We start from the raw sequence: 12,587 nt of genomic DNA on the forward strand, positions 1-12,587 counted from the left end.
CGATCATTTGACGGTACCCATACTCACTTATTCAAGAAAGCCTATAAACTATGTTACCAAAAACAAGTAAATAGGCAAAGTTCAAAACAAACTAAACTAAATTTTCTCCTTGCCCTTAACACTAGGGCAGGGAGGTTTGCTAGGGCAAATCACCTTAAGCACTTCTTCAACAGAAACCTTTTTTTGTCTTGGACTGATTTTTGTTTTTCGACCCCCAAAGGTATTCCTTTCTTCTTCTTCTATTCCACCTTGACCAGTGGTATGGCCTCCTTTGGGTGCAGATCTTCCTTAGGTACTAGGACACCTCCTGGAGCTTCAATCAATCCCAAAGACTTTGCAGAGAATTTAGTATGAAATTCCGGGACTTTTAGTTTCTTTTGTAGCATAGATGAACTGGATGCAGTGTCATTTGCACCAAACTGAATTTTCAGCTTTTTTGGGGATGTGTAGGGAGATGTAGGTCGGCCTCTTTTTGCAGTAGCTGGTTCAGTTACCACTGGGACTAATGCTAGGGCGTTGTTCTCTTCAGCAGGCCTTAAATCTTCACTTCTCAACACAATGGGACGACGCGGCTTGTGCACTGTTGGAGTACCAAACAAATTTCGAGCAATTGGAGGCAAAATAGGTGACTGCACTCCATGAAACCTGAAGGTACCATGTTGGATACGAAGATCATTGAATCTCGGAAACTGGGAGGTCAGAGTAGCCCCAGTTGTAACCTGTTCATCAGCAATGGCATGTCGGACCTGTACATCCCCATCAAGTCATATATCTTATTCAAGGAGTCAATTAAACCCTATATATACTAGGTTAATTTACTGATGCATATATACAATTGAGAGTCTCATGAAAGATATTGCTTTTCTTTGAATTGGAGATGAAGTCTAGCCGGTCAACGATTTACCAAAGGCTAGGTAGGGAGTTGGCATCTCAATTTAACAAAAAATCCTTGATTCGGTTAGAGTTTGATTCCATCATAAAAGATTGATGTAGTTCATGTATAAGTGGCTCAATTTTGAAGACCAATTCTAGTTGGTTAATGACCTACTAGAAAAAAAAAAAAAAAAAACACGTGTGCAATTTATAGTTTTCTGGTAGATCATTAATCCTATTAGACTTGGGGTTTTCATGAATCTTCTTCGTCGTCAAACTAGGATCAAGTAATTTAATTGGTTCGTCTATATCTTTTTTCACAATTTTTGTACAATTGAAAATTCTAACAAGACAAATGAGTTCTGATCTCTAAAATTTGATGACAAAGTAAATGAGCTCTAGTTCAAGTTCGTTGCACTAAGTTGGAGACTGCTATTTGAGACAAATGCTAAGAGCCTTTGTCAATCGTAATACAAATGGGAGCATACTAGCTAGGATACACAAGATTAATTCAATGTTATTCAACAATAGTACAAATGATTTTTTCTTCTGTTAATTTAATTGGTAATTTTAATGTAAGTGGTGGAAGAGTTGAGCTTATAGACAACATTCGATTTACATGTACATCTTTGTTGACTGCGTTATAACATGCATTTGCTTATTATAAAAGGAAAATTACCCAAAATATATAGCTTGCCTGATCTCTCTTTCTATGGGAATTTGGTTGAAGATATCAAAATGGGATTGTTCTCAACTTGAGTCTGGAATCCAGCACGTTCCTTTTTCTGCCAATAGTGTTGCACATAGATTAGCTAGTCATGGGTTTGAATTTGATGTAACATTAGAATGGTATCCTCATGCTCCAGATATGATGACGATTCACTAATGTGGCATAATTATATCGTATGTGACTACAATTTCAAAAAACATCATAGAATAGTTGGCAAAAAAGCCAAAGGCCAGACAAGATTGATTGAAATTGATAAGTGTAGGGGCACAAATGATTTAGGATGTAAAGATCAGGAAGGTGAAATGAAATTTACCCATTAAAGAGTAAAATATCCTGATCGATGGTGTCTTCAGCAATTGAACTAAAAAAGCTAACAATGACAATATTTTTGAACTAAAAAAGCTAACAATGACAATATTCCGAACTACGGAATACATTTTTTATTTTCTTATAACTTTGATACAAATTGCAGCGGAGAGACAACGAATAATTTTTCTTGTACATGTCAAATATATATGCCTCAGCTTTCACCCTAACTGAGGTCAAAGTTGCTACTATTGCCTCCCACGGTACTCTCACATTATATCCAGCATAGATCAGAAGCGAAGAGTAAAGCCTTATACCGCGCCAAAGTCGATGGTGGAATTCTGTGTCGATATGACGAATGAGCAACATATTAGCCAGATATTAAAGTCAAGATTACCCTATATTTTGTCCTTGGTACGTGTACCTTCCCTTGCAATGATGTCATTGTATAGAAATTTTACCATACGCATCATCAAATGATCAAAACAAGAAATGCAGTACAGAAGTAACGAGATGGGAACGATTTTTTAGTACAAAATAGGCAGTTTTCGCCAGGTTGTAGCAAAGACATTGAAGCGATACCTCGAGGTAGATAGATTATTGAGGATGTGGCTTGTCTTCTTCCTACAACAAGTGGATAATAGACCTTAAAACCTCGTTAGGACCAACGGTGCAATTCTAGAAACAAAGTTAAAAAATTAACCATAATATCACTACAATGTTGAAAGCCATCACATGCGAAAATAGTATGAGCTTACAGAAGCTAATAGTATTCTGGTTCATAGATTAAGTACTTGAAAGTAGCAGCTATTTATATATGTGTGTGTATGTGTGGATGGCGCGCATAAACTAAACCATCTAGATACTACGAGCTTTGAGAAGTGCATCTTTGGATCATCATGGGACATTGAAATCCAGTAAGGGACAGAACTGATTAAACATAAGAAGACTCATGTTAGAGATGAATGAAACGTCACGCCAAAACAAGAAATAAATAATCCGAGTATCGAAAGTTAGAAGCAAAAATAACGTTACCACTGGCTTTCTTATCAATTAATTCCTTCAGAACAGAGGTGAAGAGTTGAACGGAGTTCCTTGAACAGGACAGCAGTTTGTGCTTGACACGGGTGGAGTGCCCTTCTTCTGTGAGAGAATTAGGAAAAAAAAAAAGCTATCTATGACACTACTTCGATCAATAGCAATGTTCTAAAACTCGGCCGCCCAGGCCGCCTAGGTGCTAGGCGGTGCCTCTCTACCTCGACTAATGAAGAATCGGTGACTCTGGGCATTTGGATTTTAGGCGGGCACCCAGGCGGGATCCCAAGCAGATTAGGTAGGCGGATTAGGCGGTAGGCGCTGCGCTTGGGCTTCTTTTTTTTTTTTTTTTTATATTTGTATGCTTATTGCTTAACATTCTCTCCCTATTTTGATTCTTGAGGGCTCTTTTAAAATTTGAATGTTCTAGATGCAATTTTATGGACAATTCTTAGGTTCACCCCTTAGGTAAATGAGCATATTTGTCATCTCTTGCGATTAACGAATAATAACTTTATAATTTTCTAATCTAACCGTTCATGCTTATAACGTAATACAAATATTAGCTCTAGCTGTAAAAAATAAATCAAATTGAAGACCTTTTATTTATTCATTTCTATGAAATACATGGACGGACCATAACAGTAGTAAGTGTTGTTAGAACCATCCATTTGTTTGATTCAATTAGATAATTAAACGATTTTTTATTCGATTGATTTTTTATAGAGATGATTTTTAAAGGCTAATTTATGATATGGACAGTTTGATTATAAATTTATTAAGTAAAAATATGTTAATCGACAATGGGGATGAATAAAAATTGTCCCAATTTTATTACTCTTTAATTCTTTATATATTTTTAATCATATATACAAAAACTATAAATTAAAAAATACAAAACCGCCTAGGCGCTAGTCCTTTGGTCACCCCCCGACCAGTGCCTAGCAATTTTTCAAACCTTGATCAATAGAAATACATAAACCAAATTTTTATGACTTTTGGGCCATCATTAAACTTGTTTGTATTTGGTACAAACTAAACACTACAGAGACAAATATTAACTTTACATATCACGGTACAAAATACAAATAAGATGACTCTGCTTTTACATATCAAAGACAAATGTGAAGGCCAAAGCTGCCACTTATTCCTCCCCTATTAATTTTGCCCTAGATGAACCTTCCTTGAATTAATGTCATTTATATAGAATTTACATATAGATAATCAGGACAATTTATAAATTCTAGACTAGAATAGGCTGCTGCAGGCAGCTTACATTTCCAACGTTGTTAGCTGAGTAATTAGTAGAAGCTGAATCTTTGTAGCCTCCAGTGAAGAAAGGATGGTGAAGAGCTTGTGCAGCTGTTGGCCTCTTCAAAGGGTCCCAAGAGCAAAGCGACCCGATGAGCTCTACTGCAGAATCACTAACCCATGTCGGCATTACTGCTCTAAGACCAAGACTATCAATCTGCGGAAATTCATAGTTCATATGGCTTGCAAGAAGACATCCCTCCCTCCATGTATTCCTCGTTGGAGCCCCAATGACTCTACAAATCTGATACATCTGATCTGGCGAACTCGAACCCGGAAACAGAGGGTGCATGCGAAACAACTCCGCCATGATCGCTCCCATTGCCCACATGTCAACCTTTTCGTTGTAGATAAAAGAGTCTAGCAGCATCTCAGGAGCTCTGTACCACCGTGTGGTGATGTAATCACTGAATGGTGGGCCGGAGTTGATCTCCCTTGCAGCACCAAGGTCCGAAATCTTGATCACGCCTTGGTTCACCAACAAGTTATCCGGCTTCAGGTCTCGGTGAATGTAGCCATGTTGGTCATGCATAAATACAAGGCCTTGGAAGACCTGGAAACACATGGCTCGAATTTCAGCTTCGGAGAAAAGCTGCCCAGCGCTTTGCTTGAGGTGAATGAGTTGGGACAGGCTACCTTGCATGTATTCAAAGATGAAAAAGACGACGCCGTGTTGCCTCTGGACTCCCTTGAGGTTGACAATGTTTGGGTGCTTCAACTTGGTCAGTGCCTGCACTTCTGGTAGCTGTAGATACGAAGACTTGCATAAGTGCTTCAACTCTTTGATGGCGACGAACTCCCCGGTGGTCTTGTCTATGGCTTTATACACACGCCCGAAACTACCCGCACCAACTTGCTTAATGAACTTGTATTGCTCCATTGAACAAAACCCTAGCTAGACAGAACCCAGATGGAACGATCTCAAAGATAGACGTACTCGATCTTGGAGGAAGAAACTGGTGTTGGCGTCTTCTTCTGCCACTGACTTTTGACCTGATTACTATTCAAGAAGCGATATTGGCCACCTCATGATCTGCAAGAAACCGTAGCAGAGAACGCACCTACTTGAGTACTCTCTCCACTCTCCACTGAAAATGAGATGTGAAGAAATCAGTCTACTATTTTATAGCAAGAGATCACTCCCAGTCCTACTTAGGTTTGGAAAAGGTCATTCTTGTCATTGTAAAAATGTTGCTTGAGTCCAAAGCTACAATAGACAGTGCCGATCTTAGGAGGTACAGATATATCGACTATGATAAGAAAGCGTCTCCACATTTTTCTCTTATTTTTTCCATTTCTCTTAATTTTATTACAGCAGTCATATAAATAAGCAGCTTCTGCCAAATTTTGCTTTGGTCTCGGGACAGATAAAGATGATTAATGTTATTGTAGACATAGACTTTGTTACTAGGCTAATTGAATATGAAGGGACAATAGAGTCATTCCAGGTTGTTGTTTTCTTATATTATATTGTCGATGAAAAGATTCGAGTCATTGTGACTGAAGAATATGAACCAAAATTTATTTTTGTTTGTCCAAGTAGCATGTTTAAATAAGCATCTCGCCATGAATGAAAAGTTTGAATCTATCCAAAACTTAAATCTGCTTCTTTCTCACTGAGTCCAAATACCTTTGCAAGATATTGATAAAGTTTCTGTATCAACTAGTTTGTGAAGATGATAGTCAGCTTCATCGTACCATAATTCTGCTACAATAATAGAATTGGCTATGAATTTGATTGTTATACGTATCTTATGAATTTCATTTGAGTCTTTCATAATTCGGTCTTGATTCTCAAATGCCAAAAATAACTTTTGATTAATATAGATTCATTTACTGTGCTCTATAAAATTTAAAATACCCTGATGGCCGTCTTTGGTGAACGAGCTGAAAAGCTAACAATGACAATATTCCGATCTACAGAATCCATTTTTTCTGTTCGTAAAACTTTGATACAAAATGCAGCGGAGAGACAACAGATAATTTTACTAGTACATGTCAAATATATATGCCTCTGCTTTCACCCTGATTGAGGTCAAAGTTGCGTCTATTGCCTCCCACAATACCTCACATTAAATCCAGTATAGATCAGAAGAGGAGTAAAGCCGTATACCGCGCCAAAGTCCATGGTGGAATACTCTGTCCATATGACACATGAGCACCATATTTCAGCCAGATATGATAGTCAAGATTACGCTATATTTTGTCCTTGGTGTTCCTTCCCTTGCAATGACGTCATTGTATATAACTTTTACCATACGCAGCATGAAAACAAGAAATCCAGTAGAGCAATACAGAGATGGGAATGATTTTCGAGTGCGAAATAGGCAGTTTTTGCCAGATGCTGGTCAGCTTGATTCAGTCAACAGAAAGCAGCAACACAGAAATGAGCTTGAGTGAACCCCGCGTGTGAATCTAAAAAGAATGAACCACAAAATCATGAAGAGAAAAATATGTATCCCACCAGTATAGTATCAATAGTCAAGCTACATGTTGAAGCAAGGGCATGGAAGCATACCTCGAGTTTGATAGATTATTGAGGAGGAGGCTTGTCTTCTTCCAACAACAAATGGATAATAGACCTTAAAACCTCGTTATGACCAACAGTGCAATTCTGGAATCAAAGTTAAAAAAATTAACCATAATATCGCTACTGTGTTGAAAGCCATCTCATGTGAAAATAGTATGAGCTTAGAGAAGCAACAGTATTCTGGTTAATAGATTAAGCACTCTAAAGTAGCAGCTACGTAAAAATAAATTTACGGGTCCATTAACGTAACATCTAGATTCTTTGGATCATCTGGGACATTGAAATCCAGTATGGGACAGAACTGATTAGACATAAGAAAATTCTAATGTTACAGATGAATGAAACGTCATGCCAAAACAAGAAATAAATAATCCAAGTATCGAAACTTATAAGCAAAAATAATGTTACCTCAGGCTTTCTTATCAATTCTTTCAGAACAGAGTGAAGAGTTAAACGGAGTTCCTTGAACAGGACAGCAGTCTGTGCTGGTGCTGTCAGTTTTAACCATCCATCAACAATTACAAGTCCAGTCTGATGCTGGATGTTAATGGAGCCACCAAACAGCAAAATTGAGTTGGGAGAAATGATTGTAGAGTCCCGCAAAAATACTTTGTTGGTTTCAACTTTTTCGAGGAAGACAAGGAAAGGATACCGAAATTCATTTACATTATGGTTGATAGAAGAAGGGTGTACATTGACTTTTCTTCTTCCATCATACCAGGTTGGACAATGGCTAGTTCCGTGACCAGGAGCCTGTTTAAGGTTATTGAGGACTGTTCCAGCAATGCCTTTCTCAGTGGCTGCAATGTTAGGGTATAAACCTGCACATATGATAGCTTTTACAATTGGTGAATGGTTTGAATACATATTGAAGGGTTGCGATGCATCCGAAAACCAAGCGTCAAGATTCTCTTTCTTTCTTCCATCAACCTGATATTTCTTTGGAAGATCAATGAGTCCAATATCAGCAAGCAGTGTTCCAAACTGTATCCTCATGTCTCTTATCATGTACATCACTGAACTGCTCAAATAATATGAATTGCAAAACTGCTGCGCAGCTCTAACCCCTTTGTCACGTAGAATCTTTTCCCATTTCTTGTATGCAGTTATCATTATGAGATGGTCGGATTGCTTGTCAACATCATTTGATTCACTTGGACCATCTAGCTTGTCAGTCAACAGTGCCAATTTTGCTCTTTTAGCATTTTCCTTCTCATCTTTTGGATGGACAAATGGAGATTTGTAACTTAAGAATGCTGAAATTGATAGAATTGGTGATAAGCAACCAAATATTCCACCATATATCATCATCTTCCCAATTAATACGTCAACAGGAAGTTTCGCCAAATGATGCCCAAGAGGCGTTAACTCTTCATCCGTTTCAAGAGCACCAACCTCATACAATATCTTAATTGCTGAAGTCATAGCCTCTTCCCTTGGAGGTTCCAAAGCCTGGGACAAAAATGGTTTTATGTGGCCCAGAGAAAGTAACTTAATTTGTAAACACAACTCTACTAATGGCATTCGAAGCATCTCTGGAACCTGAAAGGGGCGCATCAGCTTTTCAAATCGATAACTAGTGTACAGGCAAAAGCAAATTCCAGGTTTCACACGGCCAGCTCGTCCTCGACGTTGCCTTGCATTTGCTTTAGAAATCCAATCCTCAACCATGCTCGACAATTTCTTCTGAGGATTATAACGATTCTCCTTATGCTTTCCACAGTCAATAACATAGACCACATCATCTATTGTTATGCTGGTCTCAGCAATATTAGTGGCTACAATAATCTTTCGTATGTTCTCAGGAGCCTGCAAAAACACCTTCTTTTGATCAACTGATGCAACAGATGAATGTAGCGGGAGGATCCAATCAGAAGCTGCTCCACCAAACCGGTAAGAAGCAGCTAGTTTATCAACTAAGGTGTAAATTTCAGATACTCCAGGCAAGAAGACAAGAATAGCACCTTCGCCGCAAGTTTCATCAACATGGCACACCAAGTCTTCAAGAAGATCATAATCAATGACATCTTCATTCAATCTTTTCAAATTTTGTCGAGTTTGCTCTCTGTAAGATTGATACGTATCATGAACATAATTTGGATTAATATATTCTTCAGAGAGTAGAGAATCATCACCCCAGCCAGATAAAACAAGATTCTTCTTTCCTCTGCTGTTGTCTACAGGACCAATCTTCCCTTCGGTCGAAGTTCCATAGACCATGGAAGCCGGAGAATCTGATGCAAGCCGATAATCAATGCGCTCATAAATATCCTCAAGAAAATAAGTCGTCACTGGATGTGTTCTACCTTCTGCAGTAATCACAGGACAACCACCAAAGTAATTTGAAAACAAATTGGAATCAACAGTTGCAGACATTAGAATAACTTTCAGTTTTGGTGTGTTAAGAGCTGATTGCTTCTCAATCAGATTCTTCAAAACTATGAGCAGGAAATCACCCAAAAGAGACCGCTCATGTACTTCATCAACTATGACATGAGTAATTCCAGTCAAGCTTCTGTCTCCCACGAATTTTCTCAGAAGAATACCTGTCGTGCAAAAAAGAAGCTTAGTCTTTTCATTACTTGCATTATCAAGGCGTACTTGATAACCAACCAAAGAACCATTTGAACCGGGTGAAGGTTCACAACGCTCATCAGCGACTCTGTCAGCCACAGAAATAGCTGCTATTCTCCTTGGTTGTGTGCATATAATGTTACAGTGTCCACCACGTCCTGACTGGATCATGTCATCCAATATAAATTGTGGAACCTGAGTTGTTTTTCCAGATCCCGTTTCCCCACAAACTACTAGAACATTATTATCCTGCAACAGTTGCAATATATCACCCTTCAAACCAGCAATGGGGAGTGCAGCTCTAGCTCTCAACATTTCCTTGAATTTCTGCTTTTTCTGTTTATTCTCCAGTTCTTGTTTCAAATAAGAGCTCTCTGCATCTTTGCGAGGATTTAGTTCTGCGTTTCTAGGTTCTTGAACCTGGAGTTGTGGAACCACTTTAGGAAGAGAATCAGAATCATATACAACATTAGCAGCAGAAGTTGAAGTAGAACCATCAGCTTTCAATAGTGAATCCACAAAAGTAGCTCTTCGGTCCTTAACACTATCTTCTACATTGGTTATTGTTTCCCCTTCCTTCCATTGAACAACTAGAGAAGCATAGGGCTCAGTAATTACAAGATGGATTGGGAGATCAGGAAACAGTTGACAAAGAGCATATGCTGCCACTCTATTCTGTGCATCCTCAGCTGAATCAAAAGTTACATCGTGATCAGGAAGCTGAAGAGTGACCAAACCCCCAGCCTTTCTGCTCTTACCCCTTCCACTAGCTTTACGCAAAACACTGATAGTATAAGAGAAACTATTATCCTTTCCCCGCACTTTATGAAACTTTGGGGCTTCCCATCCTGATTTTTGACATAATTGCTGAAAAATAGCCTTGGGAATCTTTTGAGGATCCCCCTTCTTCCAAATACCATCTAATTTCTCCAAATTTTTCTCACTGAGCATTTCTCTCAACTTTTCTTTCTTCTGTAGTTCCAAAATAGTAGGAGTTAGGAATTCGTTAGATGGTGCATCTTCCAAGAAAAAATTACCAATTTCCATATCAGTTGTCTCTTCTTCTGCAACAATTTTTTCCTGAACAGGTAAATCTGAAGGAGTAGAGTTGATTGGGAGCTGAACAGAGCTGCAGTGTTCCATATCATTACCGTCTACTTTTAATTCATCAGCATGGAGTCCTTCAGACTGCGTGTAAGGCGTTGAACTAGCATCTGTGTCCCCAAAAGCAGAATAAGCTCGTTCTGTCGACTGTTCCTGTTCAAATTCCAATGCCAAGATGTCGTCCGATAAGCCTAGAGCAGCCAACTCTTGCTTGAGATCACGTATCATTTTGCCTGCCCGCTCCTGGTTTTTCTTGTCCTTTTGTTGCTTGGCTTCTGCAGCTTCCAACCGCGCAGCGTGGTACTCTTTGGCTATAACATCATATGACCTTGGTTTACTGACCTTAGCGCCCATACCCTCATCATCTACATCATCTTCCCATGTACTCGATTCATCCTCTTCTTGCTGCTCAACATATCGTTTGATCCAATCTGCCTGAGACGGTTGACATGAATCAAGTGTTTTATCATTCCACTGCCCCTTGGTCCTAATAGCAATCCCCGGCGTATCCTCATCAATCTTAGCAGACGTATCCACCGACGGAGTCCAGTCGTCCCGAGAAGTCAGTACAACACCAACAGAACCACCTGACACACAGCATGCTTATAGGAACTCACAATCAAATCCAACATAGCACGATTACACTCAATTTCAAAACCCTAAATCTATGGAAGCATACAACAGATTTACGACCAATTTCCACACCCTGCATAGCACATTTAAACAACATAATCCACTGTATATACAAACAACACAATGAGTTCAAATGTACCTTCATTTGCAGCCATCGAAACACCACTCGAAAACTTGAGTGGAAGCTCATTCCCAGGCACATTTAAGCACAACCAGTCCAGAGCAGCCTCATATGTAGCCCCCTCCTGCTCAAATAAACCCCAAACAAAATTTCAATTAGGTTTCAGTAAAATTCTGCAAGAACCTAATTCACCAAACTAAGCAGAGAAAAGTTACAGCGAGTGAAATTGAAGGTGAAAGATTGATCAAAGTTACCTTGACGGCGGAGAGAGCGAGTTCAATCTGATCATTCGTGAAGCCTTCGCAGGAGAGCTGCTCGTACACGGCCCTGAGCTTCTTGGCCTTCTGAGCCTTGGAGAGCGACTCGTCGACGGGGACCGCGGCGGACCGGCCGGAGTTGAGGAGGAGGCGGCGGAGGCGGTTCTCGTTCTCGGCGGAAATCTGGAGCCTGGGGCCGGAGGACGTCGTTTGGGGTTTGGCGGTGTTGGGCAGGGGCTTCTGGCCAGACGAGGCCGGTTGGGGTTTACTGCTGGGCTTCTTGGGCTGCTGCTGCGGCTGCTTCTTCTTTGGAGCCATTTCTATGTGGTCGGCTGTGATCGGAGAGGGGGTTAGAGGACGGTGGAGGTCTGAGTTAGGATTCCGTGAGCAGAGTAGAGACCTGAAAAAAGGTTTCTTCTTTTGTTTTGTTGGAGAAAACACAAACCTTTTATGTACATTGGGAGTTTTCTTTTCAAAATCAATAAAAAATAAAATAAAATAAAAAAGACTAAATTTTAATCTCTTGAACTTTAGGGCTAAAATCAGTTTTAGTCCTTGACTGTTTTTTTAATCACGATCGTCCCTGCACTTCCAAATTGCATCAATCTAGTCTAAAATTTGACTTTGACTTGAAGTATAACATCATACGCTGAGCTGAAACCGACATGGGGCCCATTTTCCAAACTCCGACCCTCAGTTTAGATGAATAGTCCAAACTACAATTACTTCTTCAGATTTTTTTTTTTTGGCCGTGACCACTTACCCAATTTTAGACTAAAAATTACCCACTTACTCCCCTAAGAGTTTTTTAACCTCATTTACCCAATCTAACAGTATTTGACAGTATTGCCCTCATATACTCTCTCTCTCTCTCTCTCGACTCCCCTTCTCCTCCCAGACTCTCTCTCTCTCTCTCTCTCTCTCTCTCTCTCTCTCTCTCTCTCTCTCTCTCTCTCTCTCTCTCTTCCTTCCCCTGCCAAGCCGACTCAATGACCACAATAAGCCACGAAGATGCCGAGTCCACCAACCACCATCGGTCTCGAAGATGCGAGTTCACCATCGTCTGCGCCGGACGATGAATGGACGTTAATCGATGAGGCGGCCGGTTGGGGA

General features: G+C 39.8%; 2 protein-coding genes across 3 annotated transcripts; both read right to left on the minus strand.

Moving 5' to 3' along the window:
- Positions 1-239: 239 nt before the first annotated feature.
- LOC112177697 (cyclin-dependent kinase F-4) lies at positions 240-5,135 on the minus strand. Its single transcript, XM_024315960.2, has 2 exons — positions 4,221-5,135; positions 240-746 (listed from the first exon to the last, which is right to left on the minus strand). Exons 1-2 carry the CDS (start codon positions 5,133-5,135, stop codon positions 240-242), a joined length of 1,422 nt encoding a protein of 473 aa, XP_024171728.1.
- Positions 5,136-6,106: 971 nt separating this feature from the next.
- Positions 6,107-11,907, minus strand: LOC112176289 (DExH-box ATP-dependent RNA helicase DExH7, chloroplastic). Of its 2 annotated transcripts, none has more exons than XM_024314131.2 (5): positions 11,472-11,907; positions 11,236-11,341; positions 7,194-11,050; positions 6,774-6,869; positions 6,107-6,670 (listed from the first exon to the last, which is right to left on the minus strand). In XM_024314131.2, exons 1-4 carry the CDS (start codon positions 11,790-11,792, stop codon positions 6,789-6,791), a joined length of 4,365 nt encoding a protein of 1,454 aa, XP_024169899.1. In that variant the 5' UTR covers positions 11,793-11,907; the 3' UTR covers positions 6,107-6,670; positions 6,774-6,788. The 2 variants fall into 2 exon arrangements, with proteins under 2 accessions (XP_024169899.1, XP_040366463.1); XM_040510529.1 differs by having other exon boundaries at positions 7,194-11,065.
- Positions 11,908-12,587: the final 680 nt, after the last annotated feature.

The sequence above is a fragment of the Rosa chinensis genome, chromosome 7, assembly GCF_002994745.2.
Source record: "Rosa chinensis cultivar Old Blush chromosome 7, RchiOBHm-V2, whole genome shotgun sequence".
Classification (NCBI taxonomy): Eukaryota; Viridiplantae; Streptophyta; class Magnoliopsida; order Rosales; family Rosaceae; genus Rosa; species Rosa chinensis.

Coding starts and splice junctions, on each gene's coding strand:
- LOC112177697 (XM_024315960.2), bottom strand. CDS start 5,135: ATGGAGCAATACAAGTTCATTAAGCAAGTTGGTGCGGGTAGTTTCGGG. Junction 747..4,220: donor CAGCTAACAACGTTGGAAAT/GTAAGCTGCCTG, acceptor GGGGATGTACAG/GTCCGACATGCCATTGCTGA.
- LOC112176289 (XM_040510529.1), bottom strand. CDS start 11,792: ATGGCTCCAAAGAAGAAGCAGCCGCAGCAGCAGCCCAAGAAGCCCAGC. Junction 11,342..11,471: donor TCGCTCTCTCCGCCGTCAAG/GTAACTTTGATC, acceptor TTATTTGAGCAG/GAGGGGGCTACATATGAGGC. Junction 6,870..7,193: donor AATTGATAAGAAAGCCTGAG/GTAACATTATTT, acceptor CTTTGATTCCAG/AATTGCACTGTTGGTCATAA.